General features: G+C 41.4%; 2 protein-coding genes across 5 annotated transcripts; one reads left to right on the plus strand and one right to left on the minus strand.

Moving 5' to 3' along the window:
• Nucleotides 1-25: 25 nt before the first annotated feature.
• LOC136242065 (extracellular signal-regulated kinase 2-like) lies at nucleotides 26-6,620 on the minus strand. 4 transcript variants are annotated; one of them, XM_066033445.1, is made up of 16 exons: nucleotides 6,461-6,620; nucleotides 6,311-6,352; nucleotides 6,202-6,265; nucleotides 5,863-5,961; nucleotides 5,787-5,816; nucleotides 4,703-4,793; nucleotides 3,220-3,347; nucleotides 2,878-2,916; nucleotides 2,695-2,828; nucleotides 2,591-2,649; nucleotides 2,136-2,274; nucleotides 1,776-1,910; nucleotides 1,624-1,729; nucleotides 900-1,283; nucleotides 382-507; nucleotides 26-334 (listed from the first exon to the last, which is right to left on the minus strand). In XM_066033445.1, the coding sequence occupies exons 5-16, from the start codon at nucleotides 5,796-5,798 to the stop codon at nucleotides 179-181; spliced, it is 1,509 nt and encodes a 502-aa protein (XP_065889517.1). In that variant the 5' UTR covers nucleotides 5,799-5,816; nucleotides 5,863-5,961; nucleotides 6,202-6,265; nucleotides 6,311-6,352; nucleotides 6,461-6,620; the 3' UTR covers nucleotides 26-178. The 4 variants fall into 4 exon arrangements, with proteins under 4 accessions (XP_065889517.1, XP_065889514.1, XP_065889516.1 ...); XM_066033442.1 differs by having other exon boundaries at nucleotides 6,194-6,265; XM_066033444.1 differs by having other exon boundaries at nucleotides 6,202-6,268.
• A 232-nt stretch (nucleotides 6,621-6,852) lies between these two features.
• LOC136242063 (GREB1-like protein) lies at nucleotides 6,853-15,926 on the plus strand. Its single transcript, XM_066033440.1, has 12 exons — nucleotides 6,853-7,037; nucleotides 7,339-7,475; nucleotides 7,865-8,001; nucleotides 8,399-8,635; nucleotides 8,683-8,949; nucleotides 9,258-11,100; nucleotides 11,150-11,662; nucleotides 11,910-12,003; nucleotides 12,238-12,361; nucleotides 12,479-13,467; nucleotides 13,802-14,802; nucleotides 14,926-15,926. The coding sequence occupies exons 2-12, from the start codon at nucleotides 7,357-7,359 to the stop codon at nucleotides 15,824-15,826; spliced, it is 6,225 nt and encodes a 2,074-aa protein (XP_065889512.1). The 5' UTR covers nucleotides 6,853-7,037; nucleotides 7,339-7,356; the 3' UTR covers nucleotides 15,827-15,926.
• Nucleotides 15,927-16,108: the final 182 nt, after the last annotated feature.

Genomic DNA, 16,108 nt, shown 5'->3' on the forward strand with positions numbered 1-16,108 from the left:
AAGGACGGGTCTCTGTACCATCAAATAAGCGACAATTATTAATAATAAAAGAATTAACAGCACTAAACACTTAGTAAATGTCTTCATCACTGCGTCACATCGTAGCTATCGCCACTCTAAATAACGAACACCATAACAAATGATGTCACTGTCTAATAACGTAATAAATAGTAATATGTCACGTGTGTTTTAGCGAATGTAGATCTTTTTGACTGATCACACCAAAAGCTTGACTATACATCCCTGGGGCGTATCTGCTTGCTGCTCCTCTAGCAGCTTTCTTATTGGCTAGTTGTAGTTTACGATGGTGAGGTAATTGTCTCTCCGAATACTCCTATATGAGGTGTATGAGTTCATCACGTGATCACAATGGTGACTTACTATTCTACCACTGACCACACACAGGTCCAAGGGTTGGTTGCCCTTAGCAACAGCTCCTTGGTTACCAGATGATGGTCTAGTCCTTGGTAAATGAGATGATACTCCATATTGTGAGGTGAATGGTACCTGATGATGGACATTGTGAGATAAATGGTGACACAATGGTAATGGGATTGTTTGAGGGGAAAATCCAAACAATGCCATTTTGATCTAGTTGCAAATTTTGATGGGGAAATTTTTTGTGGATAGCTAGTTGAAATTGCAAAATAAAAACCTGCCATGCTGCAATGTGCGAGGTCCAAAATTTGCAATAACTCGCAAATTATTTTTGAGTGAGCAGAGTTTGCCTAAACTTTAAACCTTATATTTCAACATTATTACAGTATCCAAAGAGTATAGAATCACGGAGAAATCTCTTTTGTGTCTTGCAGATTTCAAAATTTATGCTGACGGCTACTCCACAAAAGTTGGCCATAATTATTATAGCCAACCAAATACTCTTAGTAACACAAACTCACCTTGTTGATTGATATTTCATTGTTCTCTCTTGTCTTGTGCTGTTTGGTTTGCACTGCTCTCAGTCCACTAGTGGACACTGGTGGTCTCCTAGCAACCAGTTCAGATGAGCTCAAAGACTTGAGGATGGACTTGTGTTGTTGTGTTGACTTGCGGCCACCACCGAGTTGTGTGGCACTGTGACTGTGTAGTGTGGTATGACCAGATGGAAGGGGGTGGTGCAGTGCAGCATTACCAGGGGGAGGGGGGTGGTGCAGTGTGGCATGACTAGGGGGAGGGGGATGGCATGATTCTTGAACTGATGTTTGTTCATCTGGTGCTGTGTCCTCTATAACTGTGGTCACATCACGTGCTTGTTGGAACTCCAATCTTTTCCGTCTGACACTCTAAAATGGTACAACTGACATGACACCTGTGGCTATATAGTTTAGATGGATAATCCTAAATAATCCCAGTCAAATTTTATTACTAACCACTATGAAGTAACAGGCATGGCTGGTAGAAAGGACTATATGTGATCAAGAGTTCATAATACGAACTCTTGATGTGATGTATGATCAAGCTTCAGACAGAAATTGAAGCATTTAATCTTTTTAGATCTATCCAATACCACAGTGATTATTCAATTATTATATTTCAACCGAGAGCCACAGGGGCTCACCATGGCGCTCATAATGGTGTTAACAGGCCTTCATGCTAGTCTAAGAAGTGTAACATTGTGTTCACCTCATAAAGATTATCTCTATACTCCTCAACACTTAGTTGTACATTATCATTTAGTAATGGAATAATGTTATGGTCCAATGATGGCTCATCAGATTTGTCATGAAATCTACAAAACACTCTAATACAGCAGTACAATTTTATATAATACCCACTTAGCAACATAAGGGTGTTCCAAGGCCTGCTCTGTGGTTAAACGTCTTGTAGGATTGAACTGTAACAACTTTCCAACCAAGTCAATAATTAATGGGTCAGCGGTTGGCAACAGCTCAGCAAATGTACTTTTTCTCCTGCACACAAACACAATATAATACAACACATTTTAACTGCTACCTCAAGACAGTTAATAACTCACTAAGTAGTGGAATAACACAATTAAGGGATTGAAATTTGGCTCACTTGTAGCACTTCTTGAAATATCTGGAAGGTTTTTAATTTAAGATACTATTATGGGGTTTCAAAATTTAACCACATATTTCCTACTGGGAGAACCTTACAGGTACTTACTTACTTACCTTCTGCCAACCTGACTCAGTATTGATGTGGCATAAGGTGATTGAATACTTTGCACATCATGTCTGCTGGGTGGGGCTATGCAGCACATGATCTTGTCAATCTGATTGATAGTAGATGAACCAGCAAACAATGGCTTCCCTGTATGGTGGGTGGAGTAACAATGATACTTCCCTGTGTATGGTGGGTGGGGGTAACAATGACTTCCCTGTGTAAGGTGGGTGGGGGTAACAATGACTTCCCTGTGTATGGCGGGTGGGGGTAACAATGACTTCCCTGTGTATGGTGGGTGGGGTAACAATGACTTCCCTGTGTATGGTGGGTGGGGGGTAACAATGACTTCCCTGTGTATGGTGGGTGGGGTAACAATGACTTCCCTGTGTATGGGGTGTCTGTAATAGCTATGTGTTAGGGATGTAAGTATCTTCGGACAGATCATGACGTCACAACGACACACCTGACACCATTTCTGCTAAGATACATCCTAGTGACCACATATCAACACCTTTAGTGTACCTGTATTATGTCATAAATGTCATAACACATCATAACATAGCTCACAGCGATGATGCTAAAAGTATTTCAGGAGCTCTATACCATCTTGTTGCTACATAATCTGTCATTAAAGCATTACCACTAGCCTGGTCAGCACTAGTTGTGACATCCAACGATCGTGCCAGTCCAAAATCAGCTAACTGAGGGAACCATAAACTGAGCTCCTCAATTTGAGGGGGTCAAACTCACCTTAACAAAACACTCCACATTGAGCAGCACGTTGCTAGGCTATCGATAATAATAAGGTCACACACACACACACACTCACTCACTCACTCACTCACTCACTCACTCACTCACTCACTCACTCACTCACTCACTCACTCACTCACTCACTCACTCACTCACTCACTCACTCACTCACTCACTCACTCACTCACTCACTCACACACACACACACACACACACACACACACACACACACACACACACACACACACACACACACACACACACACACACACACACACACACACACACACACACACACACACACACACACACACACACACACACAAACACACTACACACCTTAAGGTCACGATGAATGACATTTCCAGAGTGAAGGTATTTGAGCACCTTGAACAACTGATAAAGAATATATTGCTTGTGAACATCTTGCAATATCTTAGCTTTAATGGCAGCATGTAGATCAGTGTCTGCAGGGAAAGAGTACATGGCACAAGGTGAGGGACACACATCAGAAGAGGTTGGTCAAATGTCATCAAACATCTCAAAGAAAAGTTCCAACCTATCTGACACCTTAATATTGATAAAAGTACTATATTTGGTTGTGCAATTACACATAGCAATACATCATGAGGCTATGATGTGTGACCCAACCTTCCCTGGCAAAAGGTCTTAGCCAAGGTTGTTATGGGGTGTAGTGTAATATTTACTGACAGATTTGTGACCCGTTGAGTGATTGTTCTATTAGAGTTCTTGACTGCTCTATTCTCTGTAAAGCCACTTGTACACATGGCCTGAGCATACATGCTACCCCCTGGATTACAAAACAAATCTATATAATAGCGATTTTGGTTTTTTCGCACACGTTAAACCTGTAAAATGTATGGTTAATTAATCATAAAATTGTTAAATTTTGTATGCACTAATTTTGCCAATAAACAAAATCGCTAAATTTAGTGTATCACTAAATTTAGTCACCTTATAAGGTAGTTAATATTTTCATCAAATGGCTGTAGCAACAAGTGTGGCTAGACCATTTATTTTCAGCCTCACACGAGGACCTGTCAACTACAGCTGCAAATTAGCTACCACTGGATGCATAGGTGTAGCAACAGGGGGGAGGGGCGAGAGCCCCCCCCCCCCCCTCATATTTTAGAGTGGTTTACTCCCTCCACTTTTAAATCCTGTGGGGGCATGCCTCCAGTGCATGTTCTGTATTAATGAGTGAGCTTTACACATTGTACAAATTGTATCAACTAGTCACCACCCTGCTTAGTCCCTCACTTTAAATTTTGCTGCTATGCTTCTGACCAGATGATTAATAGCTATAGCATGACAGGAAATTTTGATGAAAGAAAAAGTTGATGAATTATTGACAAATGGATAAATGCGTCTACTTTAATTCATCAAACTTTTGATTAGCACCACCATTAATTTCGTGATTTTTGTCAACATTTAATACTATGAGGATTGACCAACTTCTATGTACGGTACCTGTTCAATTAAATAACTATTGAACAGGCAAGTAGCTTGCATTTCAGTGGAGCTACAATCAGTAGTTGTACAAATATAAAAATAGAAAAAACAACTGAGTCCAGCCCAGTGATAAACCTAGTAGTGAAAGAAAGCCTTCACTCCACATAATATATACATTCTTCCTTATTAGGACAACATGTGTATGTATCAGCACAGCATAGATCAAAGCAGCCATAAGGAAGGCGTGGTCATAAACACATCACTATAGTCCACTGAACCACAGGTTTGTGGTTGCTGTGAAGTACAGAGATCAGAGAGATAAAAAAGAGATCAAAAGGATGGCACTCACCCATGAACTCAAACACCAGGTAGATGTCATAGTCATTATCTGCTTTAATTACATTGAGTAATTTTATCACATTCTCATGAGAAGAGAAGGCCTGTAGAATATAATATACCTTTATGTGAAAGTGTGCAGTGTTTATGTATGTGTGTGTGTGTAATGTGCATGTGTGTGCAGTCTGTGTGTGTGCGCACGTGTGTGTAGTGTGCAATGTGTGTGTAGTGTGCAATGTGTGTGTAGTGTGCAATGTGTGTGTAGTGTGCAATGTGTGTGTAGTGTGCAATGTGTGTGTAGTGTGCATGCATGTGTGTGTGTGTGTATACGTGCGTGCGCACGGGCATGTGTGTGTGTATACGTGCGTGCGGACGAGCATGTGTGTGTGTGTAGTCTGTGTAGTGCATGCGTGTGTGTGTAGTGCGTGTGAGTGTGTAGTGTGTGTGTGTGCATAGTCTGTGTGTAGTGCATGTGTGTGTGTGTGTGTAGTGAGTGTGAGTGTAGTGTGTGTGAAATATATAGAAATCTATACTTTTGCTGTGTCACCATAAAGAACTTATGCATCTGTTAAAATATATCACAGAATTTGTTGCAATTCAAGGTACTGACTATATAATGATTCTAAGCTAACTAGTAGTTTGGAATGCCTCATTTTAATCACAAAAGTGACATTTTCCAAAATCCGGCCACAAATAATGCTGTACACACAATATACACTGCACATTCTACAAGTATTCTATATACATGATAATTAACTAGTGGATTTCTATTTCAACCTCAAATGTTTCCCCACATGTATCAATGATTTACTGTGAATCTCTTCAGGAAAATTTCCCTTGGATGAATTGTAAATTTTGTTATATGGCTGCACCTACTATATTGCACACCACACACACAGACATGGAGGCCTCTAACAGACATGTGAAACACCAGCACTAGGACCACTCAAGCAATTGAATCCATGCAGCCAAATTTTCCTGGTAACCAACAGGAGAACTGCCCAAGTCTCACAGATAGCTGAAGTTCCAGGTTGCTCCATGTACACACCTGCACATGTGCATGCACACGCACGCATGCACACACACACACTACGCACCTGTAAGAACATAATCTCTCGGTATGTCCTCTATAAAAGAACACTAAACATGATCAACTGGTTGTACTGTACTGACCTGTGCATCAGTACAGTTAGAGAATGCATCAAAGATCTTCTTTAGAGCAATAATTTCACCAGACCTCTTGTCCACAGCTTTCCATACTATCCCATAAGCCTACAAAACACATCATGTGATGACAGTAGATAAACAATGACCAGTTACTACTACAGTGGAACCTCTGTTTAGGGACCTAGAATTCTTGGAAACTATATATATAGAGGTTTTAGAGGTCAAACATGCCAGACCTGTTGGGACCAAAATTTATGGAGGTTTTTTCTATTGCGTCCTTAATTCGGGGAGCTTGTTAAGAGAGGTTCATTGTACACGTCAGACACAAATAACTTACTCCCTTACCAACCCTCTTATTGATCTCGTATTGATTCGTCACGTGTTGATCAATCTCCGCACTCATTGTCCTCTACTACATCACTCACATCATTATACTCGCTACACAAATACTTACTATTAACTGAACGAGTTACATCAAGTCTTCTACAGCGATACACTATCAACAATAAAATCATTTGTTTATTACTGTTGCTAATGACAACGAGCAAACTGTTACTTACAGAATTGTATTTTCCCATGATCTAGCCTAGTGTTAGGGTCTTACCTTCGGATCACTCAAATATGTTACGAGTCGATGATTATCGCCTTCTTTGGTGTACTAGTAGTTGTACCAGTACCTATGGTTGTAAGTACGGCACAGTCTGACGTAGAATAAACATGCCATTGCGCGTGCGCATATTTATCACATTGGTGCGATTTCAGGGTGGCGCCACTGTAGACCACACTTGGCTGACAGGGTCGCTGTGGTTAATACCATTCCCCTGAATGGCGCCAAACAGGCACATATGTGGTTTCATAATATTAAAGCCATGCTGGTGCGCTGTTGCAACTTGTCTGCTCATAATCGAATTACTAGCGTGGCGAAGAAGCCACAATCGCGCGCCCGCCTATTCCTGCTCGCTGACGTGAGCGACAGTCATTAAACAATGTCCCATTAAAGGCAATTGTGGTTTAGCAAGTGCCGGTCGTGTTTTGTTAGCTGATGCTAATGGAATGTGTGTACTACCCAGTGAGAGTATTCCCCTGACCAAAGCCGGACTTCACCTTTCTTAACCGAATAAAGTGGCTACTACTTCATTGTGTTGCGGTGTAATGCTTCGTGTGTGTTGTAGCCTCACGAGGTTAGCTTTGTATTTAGCTAATTTACTATGTGCATTTGTTTGTGATAAATAAATAATTAATAATAGTAGCTAAGTTAGTCAAGCTAGTTTAGCTAATAACTTTAACGAATGCTCGCGTGTGTATGTGTGTGCGTGCATGTTTGTGTGTGTACGTGTACGTGTATTATTAATGTAGTACTATTATGAATAACGTTTTCTAGTTCTTATGTGATAAGCACGAGCAGTGTGCTTTTCGTATTTGTAAAAATAGTTGTGGTTGTAATATTGGCGCACTTAGCAACCGCTTTATGTCCCCCTGCAGCAGTAGTAGCGAGTAGCCATGTCGGAACCCAACAGCACTTCTGGCGCGCAACAAGCGGCGGTCAAGGCTCCAGCAGGAATATTAGTACAACAACAACCTATTGGACAACCCCTCTCTGCAGCTACTCCCAGTATAAGGTATTTATGTAATTACTGTTTACTGGGGTAATGTATTTCAGTGTGGAGTGTTTATCACATAGATATCATTTCATGATATCATTAACAATAGTAATAAATTATCCACCACAACTAAGCCATGCTACATTCTGTGGTCACCATAATATAATTGAATAGATTTATTTTTAATATTTGTACTTTAACAAGTTAGTTAAGCAAACAGGCCAACCCAAGGTGGTTATGATAAGGTAGTAAAGGTCACTGCTACATCTGACACATCAGCAAAGTGATGTTTACTTCTGCTACTCTAGACAATTGTGGCTAAGGAAACCTTTCCTAGTTAAAAACACTTACCAAAATGTGACAACATTATTCTTTGTGCTACAAACACTACTGTTAATCCTCTGTAGGTACCCGATGTATGTACAGGCTATACCGGGGAATAGCAGTTCAATGATTTATTCTGCAGTAGTAGGAGGAACGGGTGGTGCTTCAGGGACACCTCAATTGGTGCAATGGAAGACCACTACAAGTGGTCACCATCCTGGTACGTCTGTCTGTCTGTAGTGTGTATTGTAGTAGTGTGTGTTTTGTGTTTGGTGAGGTTTTATTCCAGGAAGAGCTTTGTGTATCGGTCAACACTGAATGACCTCCTGTTTAAACTGAAAATGTATCTGAATACCTGTCAATAATAATATGTACTCCTCCTATGGGATATAAACTAATGACTATTGGAACCAGAATATAGTGTAATAGTTCTCCCTATAGGATATAGTGTAATAGTAGTTCTAACAGTTCTCCCTATAGGATATAGCGTAATAGTAGTTCTAACAGTTCTCCCTATAGGATATAGCGTAATAGTAGTTCTAACAGTTCTCCCTATAGGATATAGTGTAACAGTAGTAGTTCTAACAGTTCTTTCGTAACGTATTCTACTTTATTAGCTCCCAATGTTACAATGCTCCCAGCAATGGCAGCTACTACTCAATCCTCAACGGCCACATCTGCAGTCACACAGATGTTGGCTGCAGCACCTCAGCCCCTCCCCCCTGGACTGCTTTACTCTGTTGGAGGGATGCCGTTTACTGCAGGGACAGCTGGTATTAATTTTGCTGCTGCTGCTCCAGTGACATTGATAGCTGACCCTTCAAAGAAAGATGATCATAATAAAGACAACAGAGGTGAGAACTACTTTAATTGTATATAACAATGAAGTATATAGTAACAGAATCACCGGGAACTAGCCTGGCTCCACCTGGCAAGCGTGTTAAACATGAGCAACGTTCTAACAGTCCCAGTCCTGGTCCACGACCAAAGTCTGCCGAGAACCCACTAGTAACCCTACCACCTGGGGTTGCCCCGGTAACTGCTGCATTCATCCTACCTCAAGGTGCTACGATACCTACTGGTGCCACAGTAACAAGTAAAACTCAACCGTGGCGTGGACATTCAACAGGAATGAAGTTTATCAGTTATAATCCCACTGTGAGCAGTGGTAAGTTGTGTGGTATACAAGTGCTAGCTATTGTGGGATAGTTAACTAGTTTAATGCTAGTTTGTGGTTTAGCAGTTTGATGGGTTCTCCACCAAATAACATGTTGCAATCTGGAAATGTTTTGTGGTTGAGAGTGGATGGATTCTGGTCAGAACATGGTTAGCTTTGAAGCAATCTGTTTTGGCTGGTGTAAATTTAATGGCATTCCTGATGTACCACAAAGTGTGTATATAGTGTGGGTATGAAGGTCATGTTAGTATAGGATTGACTTTATTGTATTCACACATGTCACTTGTATGTTGTTACAGTGCACAGTGGCAGTTCAGTTGCTACAACATTTAAAGCTCCGACTTACTCAGTACCAGTTACAGCAATCAAGTCAATCACTACAGACAGCATCCCCACATCTCAACCTGCTAAAGTAATGCCTCAATCATCAGTTGGTCTCCTCCCCAAGCCAACCAGTCTTAGTCAAACTATTAGTGCTACAATGAGGATATTTCTACCGGCTCATCTAATGCTAGTTATTATACCATGTTTTGGATACATTCCTGACTTCTTGTTCCATGTAAAGACACATCTACATATCTCTGACTGTCTACAACACTTGTTCAAGCCTTGCTATGCTGCCATGTCCAACTCTACCTGTTATGCTTGGAGCCCCAACATTACAGATACTCCGTTGAACCCTGAGAGTTGTGCTCTTCTCACGATCAGTTATCTGACCTCCTTGAGGCCAGGAGAGATTGTGCTTGCTGAAGACCTTCGTCGATACTTGTACAATGCTCAGTGTGGTGAGCTGGAGTGGTTGGAATACTATAAGAAGAACAAGAAGATGTCAGAGAACCCTTTTGTTCAGTCATTTCTAATGCACTTGTCTCGTATAGTGATATATTGTGCAAGTAAGCAAGTTAGGATAATGATCTCTAATACTTCACTCACTGATGGTATCATATACTCTCTGAAGAACCTCTCACAGATGGCATCAGATCGACAGAAGATGCTACCAAACTTTGTTGTAGTACTTGCCTTACGTCAAGACAGTCCACTAGAGTTCTGCATCATATCAGCTAATCCTCTACAAGTGAAGTCTTTGATTGAGTTTGAAATTGGTCGTCCAACTGATCGCATCAGAGAATTGTTGATGAAGAAGCGAGGTAGGACTCACTCGCCATCTTCAGTTGGCATTCCCAGTAGTATTGGTTCAAGGAGTAGCAAGTACTCACTGAAAAAGTCACACTCGTATAATTTAACATTTGAGAAGAAACCTCTCTCCTTGTCAAGAGAAGTTATCATGGCTATTGGACAATTCAGGAGACATTTATCTAACAATGTTCTTGTACCATTTAGTCTTCCTACCTCAGCACCATGTAGCAGTGGTGTAGAAGGGAGAGTTACGTTGGATGTAGCAGAGAAAATGATTCCTCCATTTCCACACATTGTAGAACACCTACCGAGCGGTCCATTTCAAGAGCAATATAACGTGGCACTGTGTCTCATGCAGCAAATCTCTAATGCAGACAAGAACCCTGGACTATCCAGCTATAGAAAAGTAGACTTTAGTTTTCTGGTACCGTCTGACAAGTTGCTCTATGCTGAGTTGTTGTCCAAGGTTGAGAGCTCCAGTATAGTAGCTCAACTGAATATCTGCAAGCCAGTAATTGAGAAGGTAAAGAGAGAGACATCTAGGAGGGTAATCTGTATGACCAATATCAGGGATCGTGAGAAGTTGCTCCGTCTGTCCAACCGAGTTGAGAAAGAGACACAAACACTTTTTGTTATCATCATAGAGAACGCTCAGTCGTTCCATCAAGAGCTGTTTGAGGCCATGTTGAATGATACTAGTAACTCTCTGGTGCAGACCTCATTTGAGACATTGATGTTGGCAGAGAATGTCTTCTTCATTTCAATAACATCATTTCCCTACAGTCTGATCAGTAATCATTCCATGATCCCTTTCTCTAATGAAGTCTACTGGCAGAAGTGTCAAAGCCTGGCTCAGGCATCAGGAAAGAAGCTTGACACGGTGTCACAAAATATGACATTTTGTTCATCAGATGATCAACAAAGCCACAGCACAGACGGTCCAATGTCATACAGGGAAGATGCTATGTTTGAAGAACAATTTCACAACTTGTGCTGTGATGCCAAGTAAGAACACAATAGTATACTAATCCTGCATATATTGTATTGTTTATAGGGAGGTTGACTTAAGTATGGACAGCCTCAGAGCTCAGTTACTACTGGACCAATATTCTGGAGCCATACTCAATGCTGTAGGTCAGCCAACCACTAAGAAGACAGTTTCACCAGATACCCAGTTGATGGTCAATGATCTGATCAACACACCTCTAGCTAATCATAAAGGTCAAGGCTTGATGGTGTTGGTACGCTGCCCAGACGAGACAGTTGGTCAAGATCTCTACCAGCAGATTAAGGCCATCAGAGATCTAGTGGGATTGCAGTATCGGTTTGAAGTGATCTACAACAGCAGCAAAACTGACCTGGAGCTTGATAAACACTTTGTGAGGAGATTACGTCAGTGGAAGTATGGCCAAGTGTCTAACCCTGATCAAGATGGCGGTCAAACTGCTGACAATGGATCAGTGGATAATGAGAATCAGTGGCAGCCAAGCTGCTTTAAGGACTTGGAAAATCTTCCCTGCCTAGTAGTGCTTGCTGGAGTTTGTAGGAGTGGCTTCTCATTTCCTAGGTAAATACTTTGTATGTGCTAACATTGTCATAGAGCTATTGGACTTAGTAATGCATAGTGCTTCAAATAACAGGTAACCATTGGCCTTTTTTATGACCAATCAAAACTTGATCAGACAAGTTTACTATACATTTTCTTGATACCTTACAGTTGACCCTTATTTCTAGTAGTACTACAGAACACAGTAGCCATACTAGTTATGACACACAACTCTGTAACAGGTTAAGACATCATATCTATACCATAGGTCATTACGATACGTTGACCTGAGGTTGTGCTACTCTAACAACATCACTCGTACTATCCTGGAGGCTGATATGAGCTACTTTAATGGCTACCAGGTAAATAGCTTGTAGTAGTACATACCAGACAGTTGGTTACGTGATACCAGTACTCATTGATGTAATCGAACACTTGGAATATACCATGATGGTGATGTGAACTGTGTGATCACAAGATATTTGATGACATACGACCCACCTCTACTATAATGTGACCCACACTCCTCTATAATGTTACCAACCTCCTCTGTAATGTGCCCAACATGTTAGCTCAGTGTGTTTTGATGTGTTCAGGTGTCTCCACTGAAACAAGCAAAGTCTGACAAGGACGAGGCCAAGGATGGTCCCAAGGAGAAAGAAGTCATTGACCTTTCACTGGATGAAGAAGCTACAACCACATCTAACGAACACTTTAAAGGTGTGGCATTATATTGTACTGTATTATTGTGTAGCTAATAATAGTAACCAGATCATTTCATTGTGAGTAACCAGATCACTTCTAATAATTGTAACCAGATCACTTCAATTACTATAGGTGGTAGTGGTGGTGGTGGTGGTGGTGGTGGTGGTAGTGGTAAGGTGTCTACTAAACGTCTCATCATAGAGAGCTCTAGTAGTAGTCGTCGAAGCAGCATAGCTGATGATGAAGACAAGAATAGCTCTGGAGCTAATATTAATGGTAAACTAGTGGAGTGGAAGCCATTAGAAGGACAAGATGATGAAGTAATGGATGACACAACAACAACAACAATAACAACAACAGATAAGCCAGCAGATGCTAGTCCAAGAAATAGCATTCATTCTGACTCTACACTTGATGGAGATGAAGTGATTGAAGTTGTTAGCTCACCAGCCACACCCACTGCTACTACTGCTTCAATTGGTCAGAATGATAGTAGTCAGGAGAGTGAGCAGCCAATGCAGCCTAGCCCCACAATGTCTGTCCATAGTAATGCCTCTGATTACGAGACTGAGGATGCTGCCACACCCCCTGCTAGCCCGGGTCATGTGACATCACACGGTGACTCGGGAGCCCATGTGACCAATGAAAACATGGAGACTGAAGAACAGACAACAGTCTCCATGGATACCAATGAGTTCCAGGAAACAGTTAGCCAAGAACAGACAAGTAAGACCAAATGGGAGCAGTACCTTAATGACATGATTAAAAGAATTGAAGAAAATGAGGCGGATTATTCTGATGAAGACACCTCTCCTAATAAGAAGGTCTATTTACTCTCTCGTACCTACCATCAGATTTGGAATGGATCAGATTATTTCAACAAGCGATTGCTACTAGAGCCAGCACCTGGAGTGGAGTGGAGCAAGAGTAGTAAGCGACCACCATTGTTTGACTCTGATGTTCAGGTACAGGCTGGTTACTATCGCAAGTGGGCTGCTCCTACCATAATACAGTGTTGTGAACACTGTGTACTTATGAGCACATCTAAGAAACTTGTCCGTAGTCTCAACAACGTCGAGAAGAGTGGGGAACGACGTTTTCTTTTAACAGGACCAGCACAGGTTTGTTATCATGTGTAAGGCTTCTTATGAAAGCTGTAGCCAACAATATGCCAGTAATGGATCATCATCTAACTATGTATGTAATCAGACCATATTATTTGGGGGTGGTGTTGATGAGGGGTGCTTGGTGCTGTATACACTGTTTCAAGGAGATATTTAGTTGATAGTGTCTTTGCCTAACTACAGTTGCTATTGACATTAGTGGTTTTCCCATATTAGCCTAATACTCATCTCCCTAATAGAACAATTGTGTGGTATTGTAAATGTGAATAAGTTATTGTGTGCAGTTACTGGCTTAACTGTTGTAGTGCAGTGTGTTAATGTGTTATTACAGGTTGGTAAAACTGGTGCTTGTCTACTGCTGCTGAGACTTTTACACGACCTAACATTATCTGCTCATGGTGTGATGGTGAAGAATGAGCCACTAGCTAAGAAATATCTCAAGCAGTTATGGGACCCTTATGATCAGCCACATGTCATTCAGTTTGACACTGCAATCCCAGACTACTTCAAGACAAAGCACTTCAGTATGATATACTCAGTACTCACCTTACCCGAGGAAGACCAGCCTCATAGTCCAGATGAGCTGACCCAACAGGAAGAGCCGACCAGTGAGGAAGGTAAGGAAAAGGCAACGACAGCAAAACCAGCAGAGGTGAAGACTGAGGCTTATTTGTCACTATCACTGAATTGTTCATATGATGCTACTCACTCTTGTAACAGTTGTGTATTGTACATGTGCCGGCCTCCCAACACTACCACTGCTGACACTGGAGTAATAAGAGCTGAACTAACTATTGAAGGGCCCTCACCAGCCATATTTGCCATATACATCCCCATGTCACAGAGGAAATTGTTTGATATTAAGACTTGTCCTCTGACTGGCAAGATCACTGCTCAACGGTTCATTTTATTCTCTGACGTGTCACATGGCAGGAGAACTAGTAAACAAATCATCACTCCAATATTCACGCCAACTTTTAACCGACAAGCACATGCACTACTCAACTTACACCACGCCGTAGTTGGTGTTCAACATGTTCACATCCTAGTAATGAATGCTTCTCAAGTAGCTAACTACCAGAAGGTCTGGCCTAACCACATAATCCTCACTCTGCCAGATGGAGAGAAGTCACAAGGGTATGGCCCCACATTGCACTGGATCAAAGTGTTTGCCACTCATAATTATGCCATGAATTGTGCAGCTATGGCAGAACGACATTCGTCAAAAGATGACCATGTTAATGTCTCCAGTATATGGCCATGGATTTTGATAATGAACGACAGTTGTGTCATGTGGAAGAAGTCAATTGTGGAACCTAACGGAACTAGGAGGTATTAGACTATTTTGTTATGTTATCTATTTGTATGTTGTGTGTGTGTTGTGTACGTATGTGTGGTGTGGTGTGTGTGTGTGTGTTATCCGCTGTACCTTTGATATATAGCTGTTTCTTTCAGATATGCAAGTAGCTCACTAGCAGAAGTCATACAGACAGTGGAGCGTAGTGAGGAGACATCATTACCAAAAGTTGCTGCTATAGGAGTACTCCAATGGTCAAAGGAGATCAAGGATGTTCCGACAGTCAACATGACATCAAACTGTCAAATATCACACAGTTTTGTCTTCCTGGATGTGTCAAAGACAACAAACATTAACTACAATCAATTCAATTACAACTCAGCTGATCTAGACTTCAACTTGCGGCTGGTATCCAGTGGTCTACAGGTAATAAGAAACAACAGGTTCTTGGTTGTGAAGAAGAAGCTTGATCATGGTGGTAATATGTACCCTTCATATTTGGTACAGAAGTTACCCAACACTCCACAATCAGACATTGACCAAATGGTATTCTCCTTACATTATGATGCCTTACGACTGCTACCATTCCCAGGACCATATTTAATGGAGGAATATCTCATTAATAGGTCTACCACACTGTTCCCCAATGCCACTGACATAGAGCACCCTGTGCTTGTATTTGAGAACTTTGTTAATCTCGGTCCTGAGATAAATATTGTCTTCATAGGAGCCAAAACAGTGTCAGAACTAGATAAAGATAATCCGACATCATTTCAGAGTAGATTAGAACAAATACATTTTGGAGGGCTGCTGTTGTACCTCAGTGAGGGAAAGATTAATATTGTCAATCGTCTATTACCATTTCTCAACTTTGTTAATGGAGCTACTCTCTGCTTGATCACAAGGGACTGCAAGTCACTGGTTAAAGAAAAGGCCAGGTTGGACATTGAGAACAAATGGAAGTTCCAAGCTAAGGGAGAACATCAGACAGCTTGTCCTGACGATCATCGACCCCTCTTCTTTCTGACTGGTCACCTGATCCAAGAAGTGTCCTCCTAGTCAACGTGGAGTAGCAATTCCTCGTAGTATACATGTCTTAGCTACTAGTTAGTTCTTTAATGTTTTTAATGCATGATTCTCTGTACCATTATTAACAACAGTTTGAGGAATGGGCGAGGGAGCATGTACACATCCACTGCACGTGTTACATGCACATCATGCAGTGGAACCTGTTAACCAGGACACTTGGTATTAATGGTCCCTAGCATGTTAACTGATCTGGAAAATCAGGACACCTACTTGCGCTTTTGGTCAGTCCTTAATACACACGTTTCAAACACG

Source organism: Dysidea avara, chromosome 13, assembly GCF_963678975.1.
Source record: "Dysidea avara chromosome 13, odDysAvar1.4, whole genome shotgun sequence".
In the NCBI taxonomy this organism is placed as follows: Eukaryota; Metazoa; Porifera; class Demospongiae; order Dictyoceratida; family Dysideidae; genus Dysidea; species Dysidea avara.

What these genes read in the sequence shown, in the direction of transcription:
- LOC136242065 (XM_066033442.1), bottom strand. Translation starts at nt 6,259, where the DNA reads ATGAGTGCGGAGATTGATCAACACGTGACGAATCAATACGAGATCAAT. An exon ending in CCTGGTGTTTGAGTTCATGG is followed by an intron (nt 3,348 to 4,702) that starts GTGAGTGCCATC and finishes CTTTCCCTGCAG; the next exon opens with ACACTGATCTACATGCTGCC. An exon ending in ATGTGGAGTGTTTTGTTAAG is followed by an intron (nt 2,829 to 2,877) that starts GTGAGTTTGACC and finishes TGGTTCCCTCAG; the next exon opens with TTAGCTGATTTTGGACTGGC.
- LOC136242063 (XM_066033440.1), top strand. Translation starts at nt 7,357, where the DNA reads ATGTCGGAACCCAACAGCACTTCTGGCGCGCAACAAGCGGCGGTCAAG. An exon ending in TACAAGTGGTCACCATCCTG is followed by an intron (nt 8,002 to 8,398) that starts GTACGTCTGTCT and finishes CTACTTTATTAG; the next exon opens with CTCCCAATGTTACAATGCTC. An exon ending in TTTTAACAGGACCAGCACAG is followed by an intron (nt 13,468 to 13,801) that starts GTTTGTTATCAT and finishes GTGTTATTACAG; the next exon opens with GTTGGTAAAACTGGTGCTTG.